The sequence below is a fragment of the Scyliorhinus torazame genome, chromosome 1 (genome assembly GCF_047496885.1).
Source record: "Scyliorhinus torazame isolate Kashiwa2021f chromosome 1, sScyTor2.1, whole genome shotgun sequence".
NCBI lineage: Eukaryota > Metazoa > Chordata > Chondrichthyes > Carcharhiniformes > Scyliorhinidae > Scyliorhinus > Scyliorhinus torazame.
In genome coordinates, this window is record NC_092707.1 from 413,825,307 (window position 1) to 413,848,807 (window position 23,501).

The 23,501-nt window shown below is 48.9% G+C and overlaps 1 protein-coding gene across 1 annotated transcript in view; it reads left to right on the forward strand.

Moving 5' to 3' along the window:
- Nucleotides 1–191: 191 nt before the first annotated feature.
- Nucleotides 192–23,501, forward strand: part of LOC140424747 (uncharacterized) — a 140,218-nt gene continuing 116,908 nt past the window's right edge. The window contains exons 1-2 of the mRNA XM_072508156.1: nucleotides 192–234; nucleotides 8,502–8,777. Coding sequence (XP_072364257.1) covers nucleotides 192–234; nucleotides 8,502–8,777 — 319 coding nt within the window. The remainder of the gene's footprint in view (nucleotides 235–8,501; nucleotides 8,778–23,501) is intronic.

Genomic DNA, 23,501 nt, shown 5'->3' on the forward strand with positions numbered 1-23,501 from the left:
GGATGGGATGGGATGAGGAATCTTTGCTGGATTCCCAAAACTTTACAGTCCTCTTTCATGGCTTTTCCCATGAAATGGGCCCCTGGGTCAGGATCCAGTTTGAGGGGCACCCCCCCCCCCCCCCCACCTTGGTATTATTCCATTAGCCAATATCAAAGCCACGGTACTAGCGGTGGTGTCCTTACACGGGAATGCTTCCAGCCACCGGGTGGATTGATCTACGATCACCAAACGGTATGTTCTACCCTGTACCTGAGGCTAAGGTCCAGTAAAATTTAAAATCTAGTTGCAACTTTTCCCATGGTCCCTTGGGCCGGGGCTGACTTCCCATTTTTATCCTGCAGGGACGGCCTGCTTCCACCAGGGTGCACTGTGTTCATCGCTGGCAGAATTTGGTCACATCCCTGGCCATTCCCTTCCACCACCAACATTCCTTTAATAGTTTGATCATATTGTCTCTCCCTCTGTGCGCCTGTCCATGGTATATGTCTAACAGGGATTGTTGCACGGCCTCAGGGGCTATTACCTTTCCCTCTCTCCTCCATATTCCATCATGGTCTATCCGTCCCCGGTTATTTCGCCACCCTTTTCCTCCTCTGGTGCTTGTTCTCGCACCTGCCTTCCATCAATATCGGCATTGTCTGTGGCCTTCACGGCTGCTATTCCTGGAGTCTGCATTTCCACCCGTTCCTGCTCTAACAGGTCTTCCGCTGCCTGGTCGGCCCAACTATTACCTTACTGTGCGTAATTCTCAATTCTCCGATGGGCTTTGACCTTAATCACGGCTGCTTCTAAGGGCTGTCGGGCGGCCAGGATCAAGGCCTTGATTAAATACTCATGCAGTATGTGTCCTCCACTGGAGGTCACAATCCCTCGCCTACTCCAAGCTGTCACATAATGATGAACTACACCAAAAGTGTACATAATGTCAGTGTACACATTGATTCGCTTTCCTTTGCCCCTTCCAGGGCCTTCGTTAAAGCTATTAATTCAGCAGTTTGTGCTGAGTGGTTCCCGAGGATCTGTCTGCCGCAATCAACTCACCTTCACTCTCCACTCCAGCCCATGACGCACGGGGCTCTCCACCTATATACTTTGTCATGTGAGAGTACCTTTAAGAAATGGGTATTTATAAATGGGTGTGTATATAAATATCTGTAGTGAGAGTACCTTTAAGAAATGTGTGTTTACTACTGCAGTGATGTCAGAGAGTGGGTGGAGCTGGGCTGTCTGTCAGCTTTTTACTTTCATTTTAGGCTGTTGCTGCAGGGTGTGATTTAGTTTCGTTTTCGGTGTTGGAGCTGAAGCCAGAGCAGGTGTACTGTTGATCTCTCTGCCATCAAAAGACTATCTCTTGATCATTTGGTGAATTCAGAATTATAAATGTTCTCAGTCGTGAATGTAAACCTGATGTGCTTCTGTTAAAAGGTGTTTCTTTTGTCTTCTGGATTTTGTTTGGGAAGATATTAAGGATTACTTAATGTTGTATTATTTGGGGGTTGTATTTGAATTGATGGTTGCTAAGGTGTTCACTGCATGTTTCAAAAAGGTTAACTTGAATTCATAGAATAAACATTGTTTTGCTTTAAAAAATACTTTTCCATTTCTGCTGTGCCACTCCTGCAGAGTGAGCCGTGTGCTCCCCATACCACAATCTATTAAAAGTTGTGGGTCAGGTGAACTCCATGATACACTTTGGGGTTCTCTAAACCCTGGCCCATAACAACTTCCTTGCTCCATCCACATATAATCCGCTCACTCCCTCTCCCGCTAGTGGCTCTTCTGTCAAGCCTCCACAAGTGTCCTCCTCTACTCCCACAAGGCTTTCATGCTTCATTCCTTGTATCGTTAAGCCTATTGCAGGATATTCCCTCATATCTTTACAGATTTCCACATGTTTGTCCCCACGTAAGAGATTAGCTTCCCACTTTGAGCGTCTACGATCTGAGACACCCTTCAGTCTTCCAGTCTCTAAGAGTTGAACACGAGTATGAGGGCACAAAAACAGATTCTTTCCCACTGTTACCAGACTCCTAAACAACCCTCTTATGGACTGGCCTGATTAACACTACACCCGTGTATGCTTCACCCGATGCCGGCGTTATCTAGTTACATTGTGTTGCCCTGTTATGTATTTTATTTTATCCCTTTTCTTTTCATTTACTTAATGATGTTGAGCTGCTCGCAGAAAAATATTTTTCGCTGTACCTCGGTACACGTGACAATAAACAATCCAATCCAATCCAATCCGATATGGGGGATTATTTTACCCATCAGTGTGATGGGTTCTGATGCATTTATTGCCCATGAAGCGCAGGCCGAGGCCCGCACACATCGGTGCATGCCTGCGGTTACCGCATCCATTTGGGCAGAGTAATGTCCCACTGGTCCTAACCTATCCCCATGCCTCTGGGCTACTACAGCGGCCTGCATTCCACTATCCTCCTGGCAGAAGATGTGGAATGGCTTACTGAGGTCCAGGAACCCCAGGGCGGGCGTCTTCACCATCGCTTATCTTAGATTGGAAAAAGCCTACACCTCCTCCTCCCCCCACTCTATCTTGTCTTTGTTAGCCCTTCCCCCCTTTGCTAAATCCTGTCGGGGTTTCGCAATGGCTGCGTATCCCTCCACAAAGTTCCTGCAACAGTTAAATAATCCCAGCACTTGTCTGACCCCTTTCACTGTGCGGGGTCTCTGCATGCAGAGCGTGGCTTTCTTCCTGTCTTCCGGGATTTCTTTCTTTCCCTGAGCTATAATATGTCCGAAGTATATCACCTGACTCTGTCCGAGCTGTGCCTTATTTGGATTCAGTTGAAGTCCAGTGTCCGGTACCGCCTCCGCCACCTGGTGGAGGACACAGGCAGTGCGATACTGAACTGTCTGAGGCTGTTCAAATATCATCTCCATATTGTAAAACGGTGGTCCCGACACAGTGTAGGGGGTTGATTATCTGGGCCATGTTCTTGTGAAATATCACTGGGCTATTGTGGTACCCATGTGGTAAGTAGGTCCAGGAGTACTGCCCGTTCCCCATGTAAAGTTGATTCCCCATGTATCAACTTCCCAAATATTGAGTGGAAACTCTTTAGATCAAATAGTTTGGATGGGGTGGTGTTTGTGCAGTGTGTCCAGGAAGCTTTTCTAACACAATATGCAGTGTGTCCAGGAAGCTTTTCTAACACAATAGCTCTCCTAATTCCTTTCTTCAGTTCCCTTCTGGCTATCTTGTATCCTCCAGCACCCTGTCAGAACCTTGTTTCCTCAGCCTTACATAAGTATCCTCGACCAATTCTTCCCTGCCTGACAGGGACATACATATCAAGGACACATAGTTTCTGTTCCTTGAACAAGTTCCACATTTCACTTGTGTCCTTCCCTGACAGCCAATGTTCCCAACTTATGCACTTCAGTTCTTGCCTGACAACATCGTATGTACCCTTCCCTCAATTGTAAAGTTTGCCCTGTTGCACGCACCTATTCTTCTCCATTACTAAAGTGAAAGTCACAGAATTGTGGTCACTAACTCCAAAATTCTCCCTCACTAAAAAATCTATCACTTGCCCTGGTTCATTACCAAGTACCAAATCCAATATGGCCTCCCCTCAAGTAATGGAAAGGGTACTGAGGGATAGGATTTCTGAGCATCTGGAAAGACACTGCTTGATTAGGGATAGTCAGCACGGATTTGTGAGGGGTAGGTCTTGCCTCACAAGTCTTATTGAATTCTTTGAGGAGGTGACCAAGCACATGGATCAAGGTAAAGCAGTGGATGCAGTGTACATGGATTTTAGTAAGGCATTTAATAAGGTTCCCCATGGTAGGCTTCTGCAGAAAGTAAGGAGGCAGAGGATAGTGGGGAAGTTGGCCAGTTGGATAATGAACTGGCTAACCGATAGAAGTCAGAGAGTGGTGGTGGATTCAGCCTGGAGCCCAGTTACCAGTGGCATACCATAGGGATCAGTTCTGGGTCCTCTGCTGTTTGTGATTTTCATTAATGACTTGGATGAGGGAGTTGAAGGGTGGGTCAGTAAATTTGCAGACGATACGAAGATTGGTGGAGTTGTGGACAGTGAGGGCTGTTGTCGGCTGCAAAGGGACACAGATAGGATGCAGAGCTGGGCTGAGAAGTGGCAGATGGAGTTTAATCCTGAAAAGTGTGAGGTTGTCCATTTTGGAAGGACAAATATGAATGCGGAATACAGGGTTAACAGTAGGGTTCTTGGCAATGTGGAGGAGCAGAGAGATCTTGGGGTCTATGTTCATAGATCTTTGAAAGTTGCCACTCAAGTAGATAGAGCTGTGGCAGAAGGCCTATGGTGTGCACGCGTTCATTAGCAGAGTGATTGAATTTAAGAGCTGTGAGGTGATGATGCAGCTGTACAAAACTTTGGTAAGACCACATTTGGAGTACTGTGTGCAGTTCTAGTTGCCTCATTTTAGGAAGGATGTGGAAGCTTTGGAAAAGGTGCAAAGGAGATTTACCAGGATGTTGCCTGGAATGGAGAGTAGGTCTTACGAGGAAAGGTTGAGGGTGCTAGGCCTTTTCTCATTAGAACGGAGAAGAATGAGGGGCGACTTGATAGAGGTTTATAAGATGATCATGGGAATAGATAGAGTAGAGAGTCAGAGACTTTTTCCTCAGGTGGAACAAACCATGACAAGAGGACATAAATTTAAGGTGAATGGTGGAAAATATAGGGTGGATGTCAGATGTAGGTTCTTTACCCAGAGAATAGTGGGGGCATGGAATGCACTGCCTGTGGAAGTAGTTGAGTCGGAAACATTAGGGATTTTCAAGAAGCTATTGGATAGGTACATGGATTACGGTAGAATGATGGGGTGTAGATTGATTTCTTCTTAACCTAGGAAAAAAGTTCGGCACAACATCGTGGGCCGAAGGGCCTGTTCTGTGCTGTATTTTCTATGTTCTATGTTCACTGTTAAATGCAAACTTGTACTGATGCTCTTCAGCTACGGGGATAGAATACAGGAGTTGGGACGTCTTATTGAAGTTGTACAAGACATTAGTGAGGCCACACATGGAATACTGTGTTCAGTTCTGATCACCCTATTATAGGAAGGATATTGTTAAACTAGAAAAAGTGCAGAAGAGATTTACGAGGATACTACCAGGACTTGATGGTCTGAGTTATAAGGAGAGGCTGGATAGGCTGGGACTTTTTTCCCTGGAGCGTAGGAGGATTAGGGGTGCTCTTATAGAAGTCTATAAAATAATGAGGAGCATCGATAAGGTAGATAGTCAACATCTTTTTCCAAAGGTAGAGGAGTCTCAAACTAGAGGGCATAGGTTTAGGGTGAGAGGGGAGAGATACAAAAGAGACCAGAGGGGAAATTTCTTCACACGGAGGGTGGTGAGGATCTGGAACGAGCTGCCAGAGGCAGTGGCAGAGGCGGATATAATTTTTTCCTTTAAAAAACAGTTGGATGGTTTCTGAGCCCTCCTCAGATAATGGAATTATGGTCACTGGTCCCAAAGTGATCCCTCACTATCACTTCCGTCATCTGCCCTTCCTTATTCCCCAAGAGGAGGTCATGTTTTGCCCCCTCTCTGATTGGGCCATCCACATATTGAAAGAGGAATTCTTCCTGAATACACTCGACAAATTTCTCTCCATCCAAACCCCTCATGCTATGGCTGCCCCAGTTAATGTTGGGAAAGTTAAAGTCCCCAACTATTCCCACCCTGTTATTCCGGCAGCTATCTGTAATCTCTTTACATATTGCCCCCTCAATATCCTGCTGATTATTTGGGGGCCTATAGTACAGTCCTATCAAAGTGATCTCACCCTTCTTATTTTTCAGTTCTACCCATATAGACTCAGTGGGCGAACCCTCGGATATATCCTCTCTCTGTACTGCCGTGATACTGACCCTAATCAAAAACACAATTCCCCCTCCTCTCTTTTCTCCTGTTCTATCTTTCCTACAGCATCTGTACCCCAGAACATTGAGCTGCCAGTCCTGCCCCTCCTTTAGCCATGTTTCAGTAACAGCTATAATATCCCAGTCCCATGTACCTATCCATGCCCTGAGTCCATCTGCCTTGCCCGTTAGGCCTCTTGCATTGAAATAAATGGAGTTCAATCTGTTTATCTGCCTTCCACTTTTCTCCTGACTGACTTTTGTTTCAATCCTCGCTTTATTACCCTCTGACCTCCTGCATCGGTTCCCATCCCCCTGCCACATTAGTTTAAACCCTTCCCAACAGCACGAGCAAAAAACCCCCCCAGGACTTCGGTTCCAGTCTGCCCAGGTATAGACCGTCCAATTTATAATTGTCCCACCTCCCCCAGAACCCCCCCAGGACCGGTTCCAATGTCCCAAAAATCTGAATCCCTCCCTCCTGCACTATCTCTCAAGCCACACATTCACCCTGCCTATCCTGTCATTCCTACTCTGACTAGCACATGGCACTGGTAGCAATCCCGAGATTACAACCTTTGAGGTCCTACTTTTTAGTTTATTTCTTAACTCCCTAAATTCAGCATGTAGGACCTTATCCCATTTTCTACCTATATCATTGGTGCCTATATGCACCACGACAACTGGCTGTTCACCCTCCTCCTTTGGAATGTCCTGCAGCCGCTCTGAGACATCCAGGAAACTTTCACCTGGGAGGCAACATACCTTCCTGGAGTCTCGTTTGCGTCTGCAGAAACTACCCCCTTACCATTGAGTCCCCTGTCACTATAGCCCTGCCATTCTTCTTCCTGCGGCCCTGCGCAGCAGAGCCAGCCACGGTGCCATGACCCTGGCTACTTCTGCCTTCCCCTGGTGAGCCATCTCCCCCAACAGTATCCAAATCGGTACACCTGTTTTGGAGGGAGAGGACCGCAGGAGACCCCTGCACTGCCTTCCTGCTCTTTCTCTGTCAGATGGTCACCGATTTCCTATCTCCCTCAGTACTCTTAGCTACGGTCTGACCAACTCGCTAAACGTGCTATCCACGACGTCCTCAGCATCGCGGATGTTCCAAAGTGAGTCCATCCGCAGCTCCAGAGCTGTCAAGGGGTCTAACAGGAGCTGAAGCTGGACATACTTCCTGCACGTGAAGGAGCCAAGGTCAGTGGACGTGACCCTGAGCTCCCACATCGCACACGAGGAGCATGACACGGGTCTGAGATCTCCTGCCATGTCTTAAATCTTAGGTTCATTTATACAACGACAATTCCAAAAATCAAAAGAAATAATAATAGACAAATGAAAAGAAAAGAAAAACTACTGACCAATCACCACTACTTGCCAGATAGATTCAAATTTAGCAAGTCCCCTCTTGGCCAATCTAATCACAGCCCTTCTGTGACCTCACTCTTCAGTTTCTCCCAGTCTGAACCTCAGATTCACCGTCGACCCGCTGACCTTCCCAAGATGCCGTTGCTCCAACCACTCGTCTCCGCTCCGCTCCTGAAAAGCCAGAAGAAAGAAAACAAAATGAAAGGGGAAAAGCGCCTCCTCCCACTCTGCACTGAATTACCGCCCTGCTCCAAATGACCAAGTTCCAATCCTCACTCGGGCTCTCTCACTCACTCAGGCTGTCTCAACTTCACCGTGCACTAAGCTTACTGAGTGTGCGCTTTATACCTCTCTTTATATAGAACCCAGCTAAACTGAGATGACTCACACAGGTTAAGCTTCAAACAGAAGAATCCGATTTACACCGTGGCCTCTAAATCAGGCTTCAGGTGATTGACAGATAACTGCCACTCAGCAATTAGGGTGGGGACAGCTTCAGCCAATCAGACACAAACTTTTAACTGAGAAACAGGACAATTAAATTGAACTCTTACTCCTAGCTATTCAGTTTTAAGGGGTCTCATCTCAGGACACCCCCTTCACTCTCTTCATCGCTGAACTGTTCTACCCCAGGCAACATCCTGGTGAACCTCCTCTGCACCCCCTCCAGTGCAATCACATCCTTCCTATAATGTGGTGACCAGAACTGCACACAGTGTTCCAGCTGTGGCCTCACCAAAGTTCGAGAAAACTCCAACATGACCTCCCTGCTTTTGTAATCTATGTCACGATTGATAAAGGCAAGTGTCCCGTATTCCTTTTTCACCCCCTGATTAACCTGTCCTTCTGCATGCAGAGATCTATGGACAAACACGCCAAGGTCTCTTTGTTCCTCAGGTCTTCCCAGTGCGGTGTCATTCATTGAATATTTCCTTGTCAAATTACTCATTCCAAAGTGTAACTCCTCACACTTTCCAGGGTTAAATTCCATCTGCCACTTTTCTCCCCATTTGACCATCCCGTCTACATCTTCCTGTACCCCAAGACCCTCAGCCTCACTGTTAACCCCCCGGGCAATCTTTGTGTCATCCGCAAACTTACTGATCCGACCCCCCACATAGTCATCTCAGTCATTTATATAAATGACGAATAATAGGAGACCCAGCACAGATCCCTGTGGTACCCCACTGGACACTGACTTCCAGTCACTAACGCAGCCGTCTGTCATCACCCTCTGTCTCCCACAGCTCAGCCAGATTTCAATCCACTGCATCAAGTTCCCCTGAAATTTGCTGAAACGCATGAAAACGACATCAACGTCACCCTCTGTCACTCTTCCTCTTTAACATCATTACCTCCTGCGAAAAAGGATATTAAACAAGCTTCTGTCGTCTGGGACACTTTGTGTTTCAATGTATTTACTGGACCTGCAATAAACGGTGTGGATAAAGAGGATTGTTATTCTGTTGAGATGATCAGTAAAACTCTTTTTGCTGTGACTCTGTCACTCTGTGTTTCTGGGGGTAAGTACAAGTTTTAGTTTGGTTTGGAGAAGTTTAACTTGTTCTAAAAGAACTCTCCCTGGTTTGTGCTGCGGTGTCTCTGCACCTGTAACTTGTGTGAATTCTAGAGTTAGAACATTCAAACTGGACATGAGAGTTTCAGCAGAATTTATCACCACATTGAGAATGTTCAGTGCACCTGACACAGAGTTACACAGACTGGGAACACGGGTCAGAAAACTCGGTTTTCCCATTCCTCTCTGTTACTCATTTAATGTGACAATGGGTTTGAGTGACAGTCTGGACATTAAGTGGGTGTGTTTGGAGTGGATTGAATTAATCTGTACATTAAGTGGATGTATTTGGGTAGATTGAATTAATCTGTACATTAAGTGGGTGTGTTTGGAGTGGATTGAATTAATCTGTACATTAAGTGGGTGTGTTTGGAGTGGATTGAATTAATCTGTACATTAAGTGGGTGTGTTTGGGGTGGATTTGAATGGCTACCGACAGATTTTTTAAAAGCTGTGTTTTTAACGTTGTGATTCAGAGCTGAGTTCTACCAATTGAGACAAGCAGACACACAAAACAATTTTCTTTCATCAATAACATTTAATTTGTCAAAATATAACTCTTCCATTACTCGACACGCAATGAATCAGTTTGAAGTTCTGGCTCTGTTGTGACACCAAACCCTGTAGCTATTCAATTTCAGTAACTTTCCCCAGAGATTAATGTGTTAAATGACAGTTCAGGTGCTGTGTGAGGGTTTTAATTGACGGACAAATAATGGTCAGGAGATCGAGAGCGTGTCCTGTTCATTTTAAAATTGTTGTTTGGAGTGTTTAATATTGGACTGAATCACCCAATCGGTCAGCTCAATGTCGCTGTCTCAATGCAGCAACACATCTGAATGATGACACAATGCTTTTCTCTCTCTCATTTCCCAGAATGGCAGCTTTAATTGAGAGCTCCACTTCCTGAAAAGGCAGCTAAAACCACCGCTTTCTGACTGAGAGATACAAGTGCCCCAAACTGAGCCAGGCTGACACATGAGCTTCACTGTAGCTGTAGAATGTCGGCCTGTGCTCTCACCGTGGGCGGGATTCTCTGCAGCCGGACGGCAAAATCATGTTTGGCGATTGGGCGGAGAATGGGCTCCGACGCTGAAATCGGGGCCGGCGCCGGTTTGACACCGGTCAGCCAAGCTCCGCCCCCTCCGGACTGCAGTCATCGTGACGCGCGCCACGTGCAGTCGCACTGCCATTGGCGCCTCATCGGCCGGCCCACTCACGGTGCTCCCCGCCTGATGGGAAGATTCCCGATGCCGCGGGACACGTGTGGTCCCACAAATAGTGAACCTGGCGTGCCGGCTGCAGACTGTGTTCAGCACCGCCAAACCCGGCCGGGACACGTGTCGCTGGATGGGGGGCTTCTGCGTGGCCTGGGGCGACTGGTGGTGGATGGCCAGGCGGTGGCCAGGGGGTGGACTTTGGGGTCGCGGATGGCCGGTAGGGTCCGCACACCGGCGCCGCCATGTTGTACGGCGCGACCACTGAAGGTTGTCTGCCGTGTGCATGTTTGGCCCAGGAAGCGGCCATTCTCCATTCGTTTTCGGCATTGGAGGCGGCGCCGGCGCTCGCCCCTCACCGGTACCGGAATCGGCGAGGGGTTTGCTCCGATTCTTTTGATGTGAACCTCCGGCGGATTCTCTGCTTGAGCCGGCGTTTAGCCGCAGGACAATCCAGCCCCATCTCTGTTTCACAGACAGAATACAGTGAGGAACATCCTCATCATCTCCCAAGCTGCCGATCAAAGGGACAGGCTCTCTGCCGGGAATGGGATTGGTTAATCTTCCAGAGTTCAGTCCTGCCTTCTCAGAACAAGAAGTGCAAACCGGGCCAGAAAGGGGAAGCACCATTTTCTGCATCAAAGTGGAGCCTCACTGTCCTTGTGATATTGTGATGATCCAAGGGTGATTGCAGAGTGTGGGCCCTCCACAGTGTCCTGTAGAGATGGGGGTGGGAAAAATATATCTTCATTCACTGACAGAGGGACACACAATAAACACAGGCTGAGTCCTCAATAACAGGAGCCAAACTCAAATCAACAGCTTTTAATTTCTATAATGTTTACAGTTTTAAAAATATCAAGTTATTTCCCAAAACTGTCAAATATTGGGAGCCTTTTCTGCCTGATTTAACAAGGTCCATTTTGTATGAGAAAAGCACATGAGGGATTTGACATAGAACATACAGTGCAGAAGGAGGCCATTCAGCCCATCGAGTCTGCACCGACCCACTTAAGCCCTCGCTTCCACCCTATCCCCAGAACCCAATAACCCCTCCTAACCTTTTTGGTCACTAAGGGCAATTTATCATGGCCAGTCAACCTAACCTGCACATCTTTGGACTGTGGGAGGAAACCGGAGCACCCGGAGGAAACCCACGCAGACACGGGGAGAACGTGCTCAGACAGTGACCCACCGGGGAATCGAACCTGGGACCCTGGAGCTGTGATGCCACAGTGCTATCCACTTGTGCTACCGTGCTGCCCTGTGTCAGTGATGGGGCAGATATATGGTCAGAGGATCACCTGCGAGACAAAGGTGATGAATCTGAAACAAGAACAGAGAATTCCGGAAATATTCAGCAGGTCTGGCAGCATCAATTAGGAGAGAAAGCCCCGGAAACATTGAGTCCTTTTAGCATTATTCCCATTTATCTGTTAGACACGTTCCGAATGAAAGGCAAGGGAATATCGAATGAATGGTGTCTGGTAAACTTGAATCTGTTCCTCAGAGAAATAATGGACAGGCTGAATGAGGATTGGAATTGCTTTGTTTGTCGTCATGACCAGCAGGTGGAGTTCCCCAAAAGTTATTGATCGGGGTGAGACCCCTCGATTCATCACCATCCGGCTGTGATACCCGCTAATTGTCACAAACCCGGGTGAGGGGGGAAGGCTGGTTCCATGTCTTCATCCAACCCACCCTCTGCTGGGAACAACAAAGGTTTAATCTAACAAGGTTCCCTTCCCGTCAGCACCTTTTCCAGACCCAATAGATCTGTTTAAAAGGAGCCAATTCAACCAGCTTTTCTTGAGTTAAGGTTGAGTAAGTTAATTAACCAGAAAAGAATCTCAGTTGAAATGGTGGAACACATGTATCTTCATTCATATAGATTAGAAACAGTTCAAAATAAAAAGTTATAGGGAAGTCATTGAGTTATGAGGTGTAGGTTTTGCAGGGTTTGTGGTCAGCTTCCAGCTTCTGTTGCTCAGCGTCGCACACAGACCGACCGACAATCAGACCGAGAGAGAGAAAATGACAGAATGGCCAACACACAGGCTTTTATCACTCAGATGTGTACTTCAAGGGGCTGCTGTGTACTTGTCTGTCTCGGCTATTGTCAGCAGGGACCTTGAGAAGAGAGAGTCATTATGTCCCTTTGCCTTCCAGAGAAAGTAATCAGTCTGAGAAAGTTTTTTACAAGAACCTTGAGTTGTGTCGGAGCCCAGGAAGACATCCCATTGTTCTGTCGAGACCTCGTGCAGCCATTCTGATCGTGGATAATGGGCTGTTCATCAGCCTCTTCCATGTCTCGTGTCCATTAAAAAAAATATCCAACTCAAGTCCTCTTAAAGTCCAATATTTCCATGTATAACCCCAAGTTTTTCTCTCTATCATTGTAACAGTGTGATAATACAATCTTTCACCTTTTTTTGCAATGGTTGACTACTTTTTTTGCTAGGTTTTTTTGCCTCAAAATAATGGAAATTTCTTGCAACTGTGTAATAATTCTTTAAATGATCGTCATTGCCAATCTACTGTCAGACTTTTTGATGTATTTTTCTAGTCCAGCACTGCCAATTCCCCCCTCATACCTCCATAGTTTATTTGTTTAGATTGAAGACCTGAGCTTCAGATCGAACGACATCACTTTCAAACTTAATATAAAATTATGGTCACTCTTCCCGAATGGTTAATTTACAACAACATTATTAATTAGTCTGTTCACATTGCATAGAATCATAGAATTTACAGTGCAGAAGGACACCATTCAGCCCATCGAGTCTGCACCGCCCCTTTGAAAGAGCACCCAACCTAAGTCGACACACCCACCCTATCCCCGTAACCCAGTAACCCCGCCCAACCTTTTTATTGGACACTAAGGGCAATATAGCATGGCCAATCCACCTAACCTGCACATCTTTGGACTGTGAAAGGAAACCAGAGCACCCGGAGGAAACCCACTCAGACACGGGGAGGACGTGCAGACTCCGCACAGACAGTGCTAACCACTGTGCTATCGTGCTGCCCATAATGCAAGATCTAAAAAAAACTGTACCCTAGATGGTCCCTCAAAATAATGTATAGAAGACGTTCTTGCAATACATTCCAGGAATAATCTTCCACAGCGACTCCAATGTGAATGAGGGTTTCTCAGTCTACATGTAGATTGAATTCACCCATGATTACTTTATTAACCTTGTCACAGGCACATCTAATTTCCTGACTTATATCATGCACAACGCAGAGAGTGGGGTAAAGGGGTATTTTTCAGGATGGCAGCCGGTGACTAGTGGTGTACCTCAGGGGTCTGTGCTGGGACCACAACTTTTCACAATATACATTAATGATCTGGAAGAAGGAACTGAAGGCACTGTTGCTAAGTTTGCAGATGATACAAAGATCAGTAGAGGGCCAGGTAGTATTGAGGAAGCAGGTGGGCTGCAGAAGGACTTGGTCAGGCTAGGAGAGTCGGCAAAGAAGTGGCAGATGGAAGACAATGTGGAAAATTGTGAGGTTATGCACTTTGGAAGGAGAAATGGAGGCATAGACTATTTTCTAAATGGGGAAATGCTTTGGAAATCAGAAGCACAAAGGGACTTGGGAGTCCTTGTTCACAATTCTCTTAAGGTTAACATGCAGGTTCAGTCGACAGTTAGGAAGGCAAATGCAATGAGGCAATATAAGGCTCTGGTCAGACCCCATTTGGAGTATTGTGAGCAGTTTTGGGCCCCGTATCTAAGGAAGGATGTGCTGGCCTTGGAAAGGGTCCAGAGGAGGGTCACAAGAATGATCCTTGAAATGAAGAGCTTGTCATATGAGGAACGGTTGAGGACTCTGGGTCTGTACTCGTTGGAGTTGAGAAGGATGAGGGGGGATCTTATTGAAACTTACAGGACACTACGTGGCCTGGATGGAGTGGACATGGAGAGGATGTTTCCACTTGTTGGAAAAACTAGAAGCAGAGGACAAAATCTCAAACGAAAGGGACGATCTTTTAGAATAGAGATGAGGAGGAATCTCTTCAGCCAGACTGTGGTGAATTTGTGGAACTCTTTGCCGCAGAAGGCTGTGGAGGCCAAATCACTGAGTGTCTTTAAGACAGAGATAGATAGGTTTTTGATCAAGAAGGTGATCAGGGGTTATGGGGAGAAGGCAGGAGAATGGGGATGAGAAAAATATCAGCCATGATTGAATGGCGGAGCCGTCTCGATGGGCCGAGTGGCCTAATTCTGCTCCTCTGTCTTATGGTCTTATGATGCCCGACATCACCATGACTGTTTTGTGGGCTACAAACAACTCTGACCAATGTGTCCTGCCCCTTGCTGTTTCTTAAACCAGTCCTGATTTCACATCTTGGGCGAAATTCTCCGTTAACGGCGTAAAGTCCGCCGATCGGCACAAAAAACGGCGCAAATCTGACTTGCGTCACGCCGGAAAAATCGTTGCGAAGTCTCCAGCCCGAAATAGGCAAGCAGCGACGTGACGGGATCCGCACTTGCTCACGTGGTTCACGCCGTGCAGCGTCATACACGCCGCACGGCTTGACGGCTCATAGCGACGCGCTGCTCCCCCCCACCCGACCGGAACACATGACCGGAACACCCGACTGGATAGCTGGCCGCCGCTCAGCCCCGAGGTTCGAGTCACGCGATGTGGAGGCGCTCCTGGACGCAGTGGAGCAGAGGAGGGAGGCCCTGTATCCCAGGCACGGCTGCAGAGTTGCCCCACGCCACAGCCGGCGTCTGTGGAGGGAGGTGGCAGAGGCCGTCACCGCTGTGGCCCTGAGACCACGGACAGGCACCCAGTGCCACAAGAAGGTGAACGACCTCGTCAGAGCAGGCAGGGTGAGCCTCCCCCCGCCCGATATCCATATCCCCCCTCCCCCATATCCCCCCTCCCCCATATCCCCCCTCCCCCATATCCCCCCTCCCCCATATCCCCCCTCCCCCATATCCCCTCTCCCCCATATCCCCCCTCCCCATATCCCCGATATCCCCCTCCCCGATATCCCCCATATCCCCCTCCCCATATCCCCCATATCCCCCCTCCCCCTCCCCCATATCCCCCATATCCCCACTCCCCCATATCCCCCATATCCCCCCTCCCCCATATCCCCCATATCCCCCCTCCCCCATATCCCCCTCCCCCATATCCCCCCTCCCCCATATCCCCCTCCCCATATCCCCCCTCCCCCATATCCCCCGTCCCCATATCCCCATATCCCCCTCCCCCATACCCCCCAAATCCCCCTCCCCATATCCCCCATATGCCCTCTCCGCAATACCCCCCTCCCCCATATCCCCTCCCCATATCCCCCTCCCCCATATCCCCCCTCCCCCATAATCCCCCATATCCCCCCTCCCCCATATCCCCCTCCCCCATATCCCCCCTCCCCATATCCCCCCTCCCCATATCCCCCCTCCCCATATCCCCCCTCCCCCATATTCCCCCCTCCCCCATATCCCCCCTCCCCATATCCCCCCTCCCCTATATCCCCCCTCCCCATAGCCCCCATATCCCCCCTCCCCCATATCCCCCCCCTTATCCCCCTCCCCCATATTCCCCATATCCCCTCTCCCCCATATCCCCCATATCCCACTCCCCCATATCCCCCCTCCCCCATATCCCCCCTCCCCCATATCTCCCCTCCCCCATATCCACCCTCCCCAATATCCCCCCTCCCCCATATCCCGCCTCCCCATATCTCCCCTCCCCCATATCCCCCATAACCCCCCCTCCCCCATATCCACCCTCCCCATATCCCCCATATCCCCAAGTGAATCCAGCCCTAACCTTAACCTCTGCAATACACGCGCAACCGATGGCGTGCATTCATATACCTGCCTAACACTGCTGCCTTTTACCCCTGCCACCAGCCCCACCCCACCCCCGCCACAGAAGAAGCGCGCACAGAACAATAGGGAGCATGTGAGGACTGGAGGAGGGCCCGCTGATGAGAGGCCACTGACCGAACACGAGGAAAGGGCCCTGGAACTGGCTGGCGGACCTGAGGACCGGGAGGTTGCTGATGCAGAGGTCGGGGGCGTAATAGCAAGTGAGCCACCGACAGCCCGTCCCCATATCCCCCCTCCCCTATATCCCCCTCCCCCATACCACCTGATCACTGCCCGCGTGTCTAACCATGCATGCTTCATTGTGTATCGCAGGAGCAAACGTCGAGGCACCCATCCCCGCAGATGCAGACCGCCCGCAGGATGCCCCTCGGAGGCCACGGGAGACGGAGAGACCCGGACCCTCCGGCATGCGACGCCCGCAGGATGCCCCTCGCACACCACGGGAGACGGAGAGACCCGGACCCTCCGGCATGCGACGCCCGCAGGATGCCCCTCGCACACCACGGGAGAAGGCGAGACCAAGACCCTCCGGCATGCGACGCCCGCAGGATGCCCCTCGCACACAACGGGGACGGATAGACCCAGACCCTCCGGCATGCGACGCCCGCAGGATGCCCCTCGCACACCACGGGAGACGGATAGACCCGGACCCTCCGGCATGCGACGCCCGCAGGATGCCCCTCGCACACCACGGGAGACGGATAGACCCGGACCCTCCGGCATGCGACGCCCGCAGGATGCCCCTCGCACACCACGGGAGACGGAGAGACCCAGACCCTCGGGCATGCGACGCCCGCAGGATGTCCCTTGGAGACCACGGGAGACGGAGAGACCTGGAGCAACAGGGAAACGACGCCCCTGTCACGTGCGGGTGCGACGACGCAGGCGTGTGCCACCCAGCGACGAGAGGGGCAGCCACAGGCCCCCGTCACAGCCGAGCCAGGACACCACTACCCAGGACACCACTACCCAGGACACCACTACCCAGGGCACCCCTACCCGGGACACCCCTACCCGGAACAGCACTACCCAGGAAGACAAAATACCGGACAGTGACACAGAGTGGATGGGTGGAGACGAACCCCCTCCCCAAAGTGCCATGGACTCAGAGTGGGACGAAGAGCACGACACAACGCCACTGCTGTCACCAACACCCTCCACCATCGCAGAAACACTCACCTCGGTTGGGCACTTTAGTGATGAGGCGTCTGGTACACTCACTGGTGCGCACAACACAGCCGTTCCGGTACAGCAGGTGGAGGTAGGAGCAGCAGAGGGGCCGGGCGGTCGGAGGGCAGCCCAGTCCAAGCGAACATCTGCCGCCCAGATGGATCCCGGGTTCCTGGAGTTACCACACCCACACATAGATCCGATGCAACCACCGACCCGGAGACGAGCGAAGAGGGTGACGGGCGGCTTGCGGCGGCTGCAGTCGCAGGTGGAGGAGTCCACCCGCGTCCAGGAGCTGGGAGTCGTGCCGGTCATGCGTGCCACCCAGGCCGACACCGCACGGGTGGCGTCCGCGGTGGAGGCAATGGGTGCGACGGTGTCAGACATGGGGAACGGTTTGCGAGGCCTGGGGCTTTCCGTGCAGGCGGCGTCTGTGGCCCAGGACATGGCTGCCCTCTCACAGGAGGCCATGAGACAGTGCCAGCGCCAGATGGCAGAGGCGCTCAACGCCATGGCCCAGTCTCTGCAGGCCATGGCCCAGTCTCTGCAGGCCATGGCCCAGTCTCAGCAGGCCATAGCCCAGTCTCAGCAGTCCATGGCCCAGTCTCAGCAGGCCATCGCTGAGGGCATCGGCGTCAGTGGCCATGTGCGAGCTGGCGTTGCACAGTCACAGACAAGGTTTGCCAACCCCCTGGGCTCCATGGCTGCAAACCTGCAGACCCCTGTCGATACCAGCATGGGCCTCCAGGACTGGCAGCGCCAGATGTCGGGGGGGCGTCGGATGGCCAGTCCGTTCGCATCCCCCACCTGTTGATCTCCAAATTTCTTTCTCTGTCAGTCTGGCCTCAATAAAAGTTGAGACGGATTCGCACGTAAACAGAAGTTATTTATTTAGCTTGCAAGCTTGAATCATCTTACAGAAATGTAACAGGACATCCAGCCTCTTACACTCCAGAAAACGACTGAACTAACAGACAAAGGGATCTCTGCAAAATCAGTTCAAATGGTATCAAGTTTCACATACTCGACGGACATAAATCAGCCTATGTCCCTCCTGACCTGTTCGATCTATTCTGATTGGCTCACTTCCAATCCCTTTCTCTGGCCCCTATCAATGAAGCATCACCCTCATAGACACACCTCTTCCTGCTTTTTCCATGCGGTCTCAAATTCCTTTGTCCCTAACTGCAAGAATCAAAGTGGCTTATTTCTACATTACATTAACTAGTAACTCTAAAGTAACTATTTTATATCACATTCGTCATTCCCTCCTTTTATCATTCCATGATAACCGAACTATCCAATCTATAGCTACGGTTCCTCATCTAAAAAGATCCGTCGCTGCATTTCCAATTCCTGTCTTAGCCCCCCTTCATCTGCCTCACCCTCATGGATTTTAACAGTTAAATTTTTTTTCTCGGTGATTGGGGCGGTGATCTGATCTAGTGCACCCCGCATTCTACCCATCACACATTTAAGGATGGCCAGGCCCACAAAGATGCAGCCGATAGCTACCACTAGATACATGGCCATATTTATCAACCAGTCCTTCCATCCTCCAGATCCCCAGTTACCCCAAGAGTCAGGATCCTGCATCCCGTCCAAGTGATCCCGTATGCGATCCATAAATTTAGTAATGTTAGCGGTCAAGTCCTGAACACCCACGATCCACTTGCCCTGTACTATGGCGCATACCCCACCCTCACGGGCCAGAAGATAGTCAAGAGCATACCGGTTCTGCATTGCAAACAACCGTAGCTGAGACAACTCCTTGGTTATTGCCCCGAGGGCTCCCAAGGTTTCATTTCCCAAGATGGTAAGGCCGCAAACAAAATAATTCCGATCACTAACAGCCAAGGAACCCCCCACACCTCCCAGTGTCAATACGCTCAGAATGCCCCACCCGGCTGAGTGGCCCCGGTTGGGTGCAAGAACCTGAGGTTTTTTCCAGTTCTCGCAAAATTCAGCAGAGACTGCCCAGCGTGCTAACTGATTATGCAGGTTCCACGCCGAAGGGCAGGGGACTGTGGTAGGGACTAGAGTCCCTATAGCAATTCGGCGGGGAAATGGGGTGACAAAACGTTGGTCGCCGTACCATTAAATAAAAAGTAGTATCCTTGTTCCGTGTGGAGACTAGCATCACAATCAGCATATCGGTTGCGTAAGGACCTCCCAGTAGCCCAGTTTATCCAATTTTGAAATGCCCATTCGGGCCGCCCAGCAATGCAGAAAGCCCTATTCCCAACAGTGATATGAGAGACATTCGCCCAGCCACAAAGGAGCTGGAGGCCAGCGTTCAATGGAACGCAAGTGATGTTGTAACAAACGCATTGGCCAGACGCCTGGGTGATATGGCACCTCCTGTCCGTACAGGTGGGGAACAGACATGTTATATTTGTGTCCACCTCTACCAGCAAACAGCCGTACCCTTCACTGCTGAAGCAATTCTCGTACGACCGGGAATCCCTATTGGGAGTGAAGTGGCTAGGTATGTACGCCCTCCACCGTCGCAGCCTATCATACTGTGAATGGGGATTACCCCGAGGAAGGGGAAGGCAAATAGCCGGTGGTGCTGAATCCGGATCGTAAGGAAGAGTGACTTGCTCGGGCAATGGCTCGGAACGCTGACAATGAACCACCGTTTGGGGAGTGCCCCAAAGCGGTGAAACAGAAAATAACCTAGACACCGCTGCGGGGTTTGGGTAGCAGACAACCTGTCCCTGGCCATACAGACGGTGGTAAATCTGGTAGAAGAGATTCATACTACCCGGGTTTTCCTCAGTTTGGCCTTTAATTAACTTAAGTGCATCTCCCGGTAACCTACGTTCTAGCTGTACTTCCCTTCTCATACGCCCCGTCCTCTCTCTAGTCCCTTTCTCTTTCTCATGGTCTCTTCCTACACTCTTCTGACAGCCTGATGTTACCTTTATTGTACCACTTTTAACACATCCAAAATCAAATTTACATGTATTCCAAAAACAAGGCAATGTCCATATAATGTTCCCTTCCCATCGCCGGGACCCGTGCAACTGCTTCATGACTCCCGCATTCTCCTTAACTTTGATGACCTTCATGAGTCGATACCATGTCCTCGTATATGGGGGCAGTGAAGAACATCACCTTTGCATAGGTGATGTATCCTTGTAGATTGGTTGGGGCTACACAGATACATAATATTCCCCTTTTCCATGTCCATCGCCAATAACACGCCAAGCGAAGTGAGGCCAAATATCAGACAGACGATGCGTAGCCACTCCATCATGCTCCACACCTGTAAAATAGCACTGGAGAAGGGAGGCAGGTTAGTATCCGACCTTTTACAGTAGTGGAGATGGACTCAATTTTTTTAGTTATGAGGGTCTGATTGTGTCTCTCAACCACCCCGGCTGCCTGCGGTCTGTAAGCACAGTGTAACTGCTGGCGTATGCCCAACTGGGAGCAAAACTCCTTGTTAATTTGTCCAATAAAATGAGGCCCATTATCAGAACTTAACTGAGCTGGTATACCGTACCGGGGAATGATTTCCCTCATCAAGACTTTAACCACAGTAGCAGCTTTACTATAGATAGTCGGATACGCCTCGACCCATCTGCTGAACACATCCACAATGACCAAAACATATTTGTAACATTGACACCTTTCCAACTCAATGTAATCCATTTGGAGCATCTCAAAGGGACCACTGGGCAACGGGGTTTGCCCCTTCCCACAAGGGATACCTTTTCCGGTGTTATATTGCTGACAAATCAAACACCGATTACTGATACTTTGGGCCAACCCCTGCATTTTAGGGTGCCACCAAGTGTCCAGCAACAAATCACTAGTCCCTCGAGCCCCACAATGAGTTGCAAAGTGTACACATTCGATGACCCATAAAGCCAGTACATCAGACATACAAGTCTGATGTGCAGGCGTGGTCCATAAAGAGGAAACAGAATCATATGTACAACCTAACCGTTTCCACATTTGTTTATCACTCTCAGGAGCGTCCTCCTGTAACCTTATGACGTCTTGGATGGTTGGCATTGGCTTGTCAGAAGCAGACACATTCATAGTAGATCGTTTAGTCTGACTTAACATTTTAGGCACCATCACTTGCTGAATTTGTGCGGCTGTGCGCGCTGCACAATCTGCTCGTTCATTACCAACGTCAACTGGGGTTGTACCATTCGTGTGGGCAGCGCATTTAATAACGGAAATCTGCGCTGGCAGAAGGAGGGCCTGCAGTAGGTCATTAACTAAACCCCGGTGGGATATTTGACCACACATAATCATGTCAGGTTGTTCTGACGAAATGTCACTCAAATCGCCCCTTATTGTGGTAGTTTCCTGAATCAAGGCTAAACAGTCGTGGCCAGGTGCGTCTTCATGGACAGGGGGACCTCTAAGAAAACAGGCTGGATTGATAGTGGTACAGTATTTAAATGTCAGACGTGGATTGTTCAAAAGGTATATCTCATACCTATTCTGACGAGCTGCGGTAAGATGCTGACCATTCGCCCCATATCCCTGGCATGGTACTGGTCATGGACCTGACGTGTAATATGAGGGCTTACCGAAGCTGACTGTGGCCATAAATGTGGTGATATTGTAACAAAATCGGCTGTACCTTCTTTTCCCGTGACTGTGGCTGTAACCTTGACTGGCCATTCGGTCTCAAGTAATGGCCGGTATTTGTCCTCCAACTCCCTGTTTCGTCCAGTTCTGTCATAGGCCAGGGTAACGTGATGCAGTGATAGTGGCTGTTCAATGTCTAACGTCCACCACTGGGGGGTGATAGAAATATAGCACTGTTGTCTCATCCTCCTCTTCGCTGATCCACCCACCCAAAGTCACTATATTGGAGCTCCTGCTGGTAAACTACCATTTCTGCCGCTTGTTGGGATCGCAGATCATCCTTTTTCATTACATACTCAGTCTTAACCTTTGTAACTGAGCCTCCTTCTTGGCCTACACCCTCCTTCCAGTAAAATCTGACTGCCCTTGCCATCTGGGAAGGGTCGTTCTCTGTCCAATTCATGTTATTACATTTCACAGCAGTAACCACAGAAGGTGGTAGGCAATGCATTAACATAGCACAGTATTGAGGGGAATTCTGACCAGTTTGATACAGCAAATCGCCTGACTGCCCCCGGTAGATTTCATTAAAACGCCCCAGACATTCCTATGGCTCGTCAATCTTCCTAGGTTTTAGGTCTAAGATAACAGAAAGATTTATGGGCCTTTGAAATGTGCTATTCAACGCATTCAAGATCTGTGTCCTTCTTTTCTCTATTTGCTCTCTTTTTTTTAAAACTTAAACATGTTTGAAAATTCAAATTGAATTACTGCAACTTGCAAGCTTAGCTCTGATCTCAACTCAGAACTAAATTTACAATTTGCTTAACACAAACTTGTATAACATTTACAACTTAATTATTTCTTTATCTTAACAATTTTTCTTTTAACAAGTTTTTTTTCTGTTACATACACATAAGTATTAGCAAAATCAACTATCATAAGTATTAGCAAAATCAATTATCATCTCCAGATTGACACTTTTTAAAATGGTGTCCATGATCTTCTTTAAGTTTCTATTAATCTCCAGATAAAATGAGATAAACCTTATTTCAAGTAAGTAAAATTTAAGATTCTGGCAATTTCAATCAATTGCTTTCGAAAATAATAACTTTTATCAAAGAGGTGGAGAAACCCACTGGTTTCCTTTAATTAATTCAAAACGTAACTTTGCTGGTGTTCACTGACTCAAAGGAAAGGTATCCGATTACACTGCAGACTGGTGCTGTTATCTCAAGGCCTGAGTGAGAAGCACTGTCTGTTTTCAACTCCGCCTGCTGCTGTTAACCCTTTGAGAGACTTCTGCTTCAACCTCACAATCTCAACTAGACCTCGGAACTTTACAGTCCAAGGAGACAATTTTAGCTTAATCAACTATATATTTAAAACACTCACACATAGAGTTGAACCATCTTCAGATTTAAAAACAGTTATACTGGACTGAACCTTCATTAATTAAGTCACATCAGCCTCTGAACCCTAATAATAGACTGAACCTTTATTATTTAAGTCACATCAGCCTCTGAACCCTAATAATAGACTGAACCTTTATTATTTAAGTCACATCAGCCTCTGAACCCCGATAATAGACTGAACCTTCATTATTTAAAGTCCCATCAGCCCAAAACCCTAACCCAAGCCGAAACAACAATATGAAATCCCATCAATTAAAGTGCTAATCCCCAGACTGACCTGTGATTTCGTCGAGGCGGTCTTTCTGTGCCAACCGCGAGTGACCAGACTAATCAGACGATAAGAAGAGGGGAACAATCAATGCTGGTCGTTTTCCATTTCTACATTGAGGGCCCTTTGTTCCCGTCCTCCTGTTCATAATCAGTCTAATTCTGATTTCGCAGTTGGATCAGGATC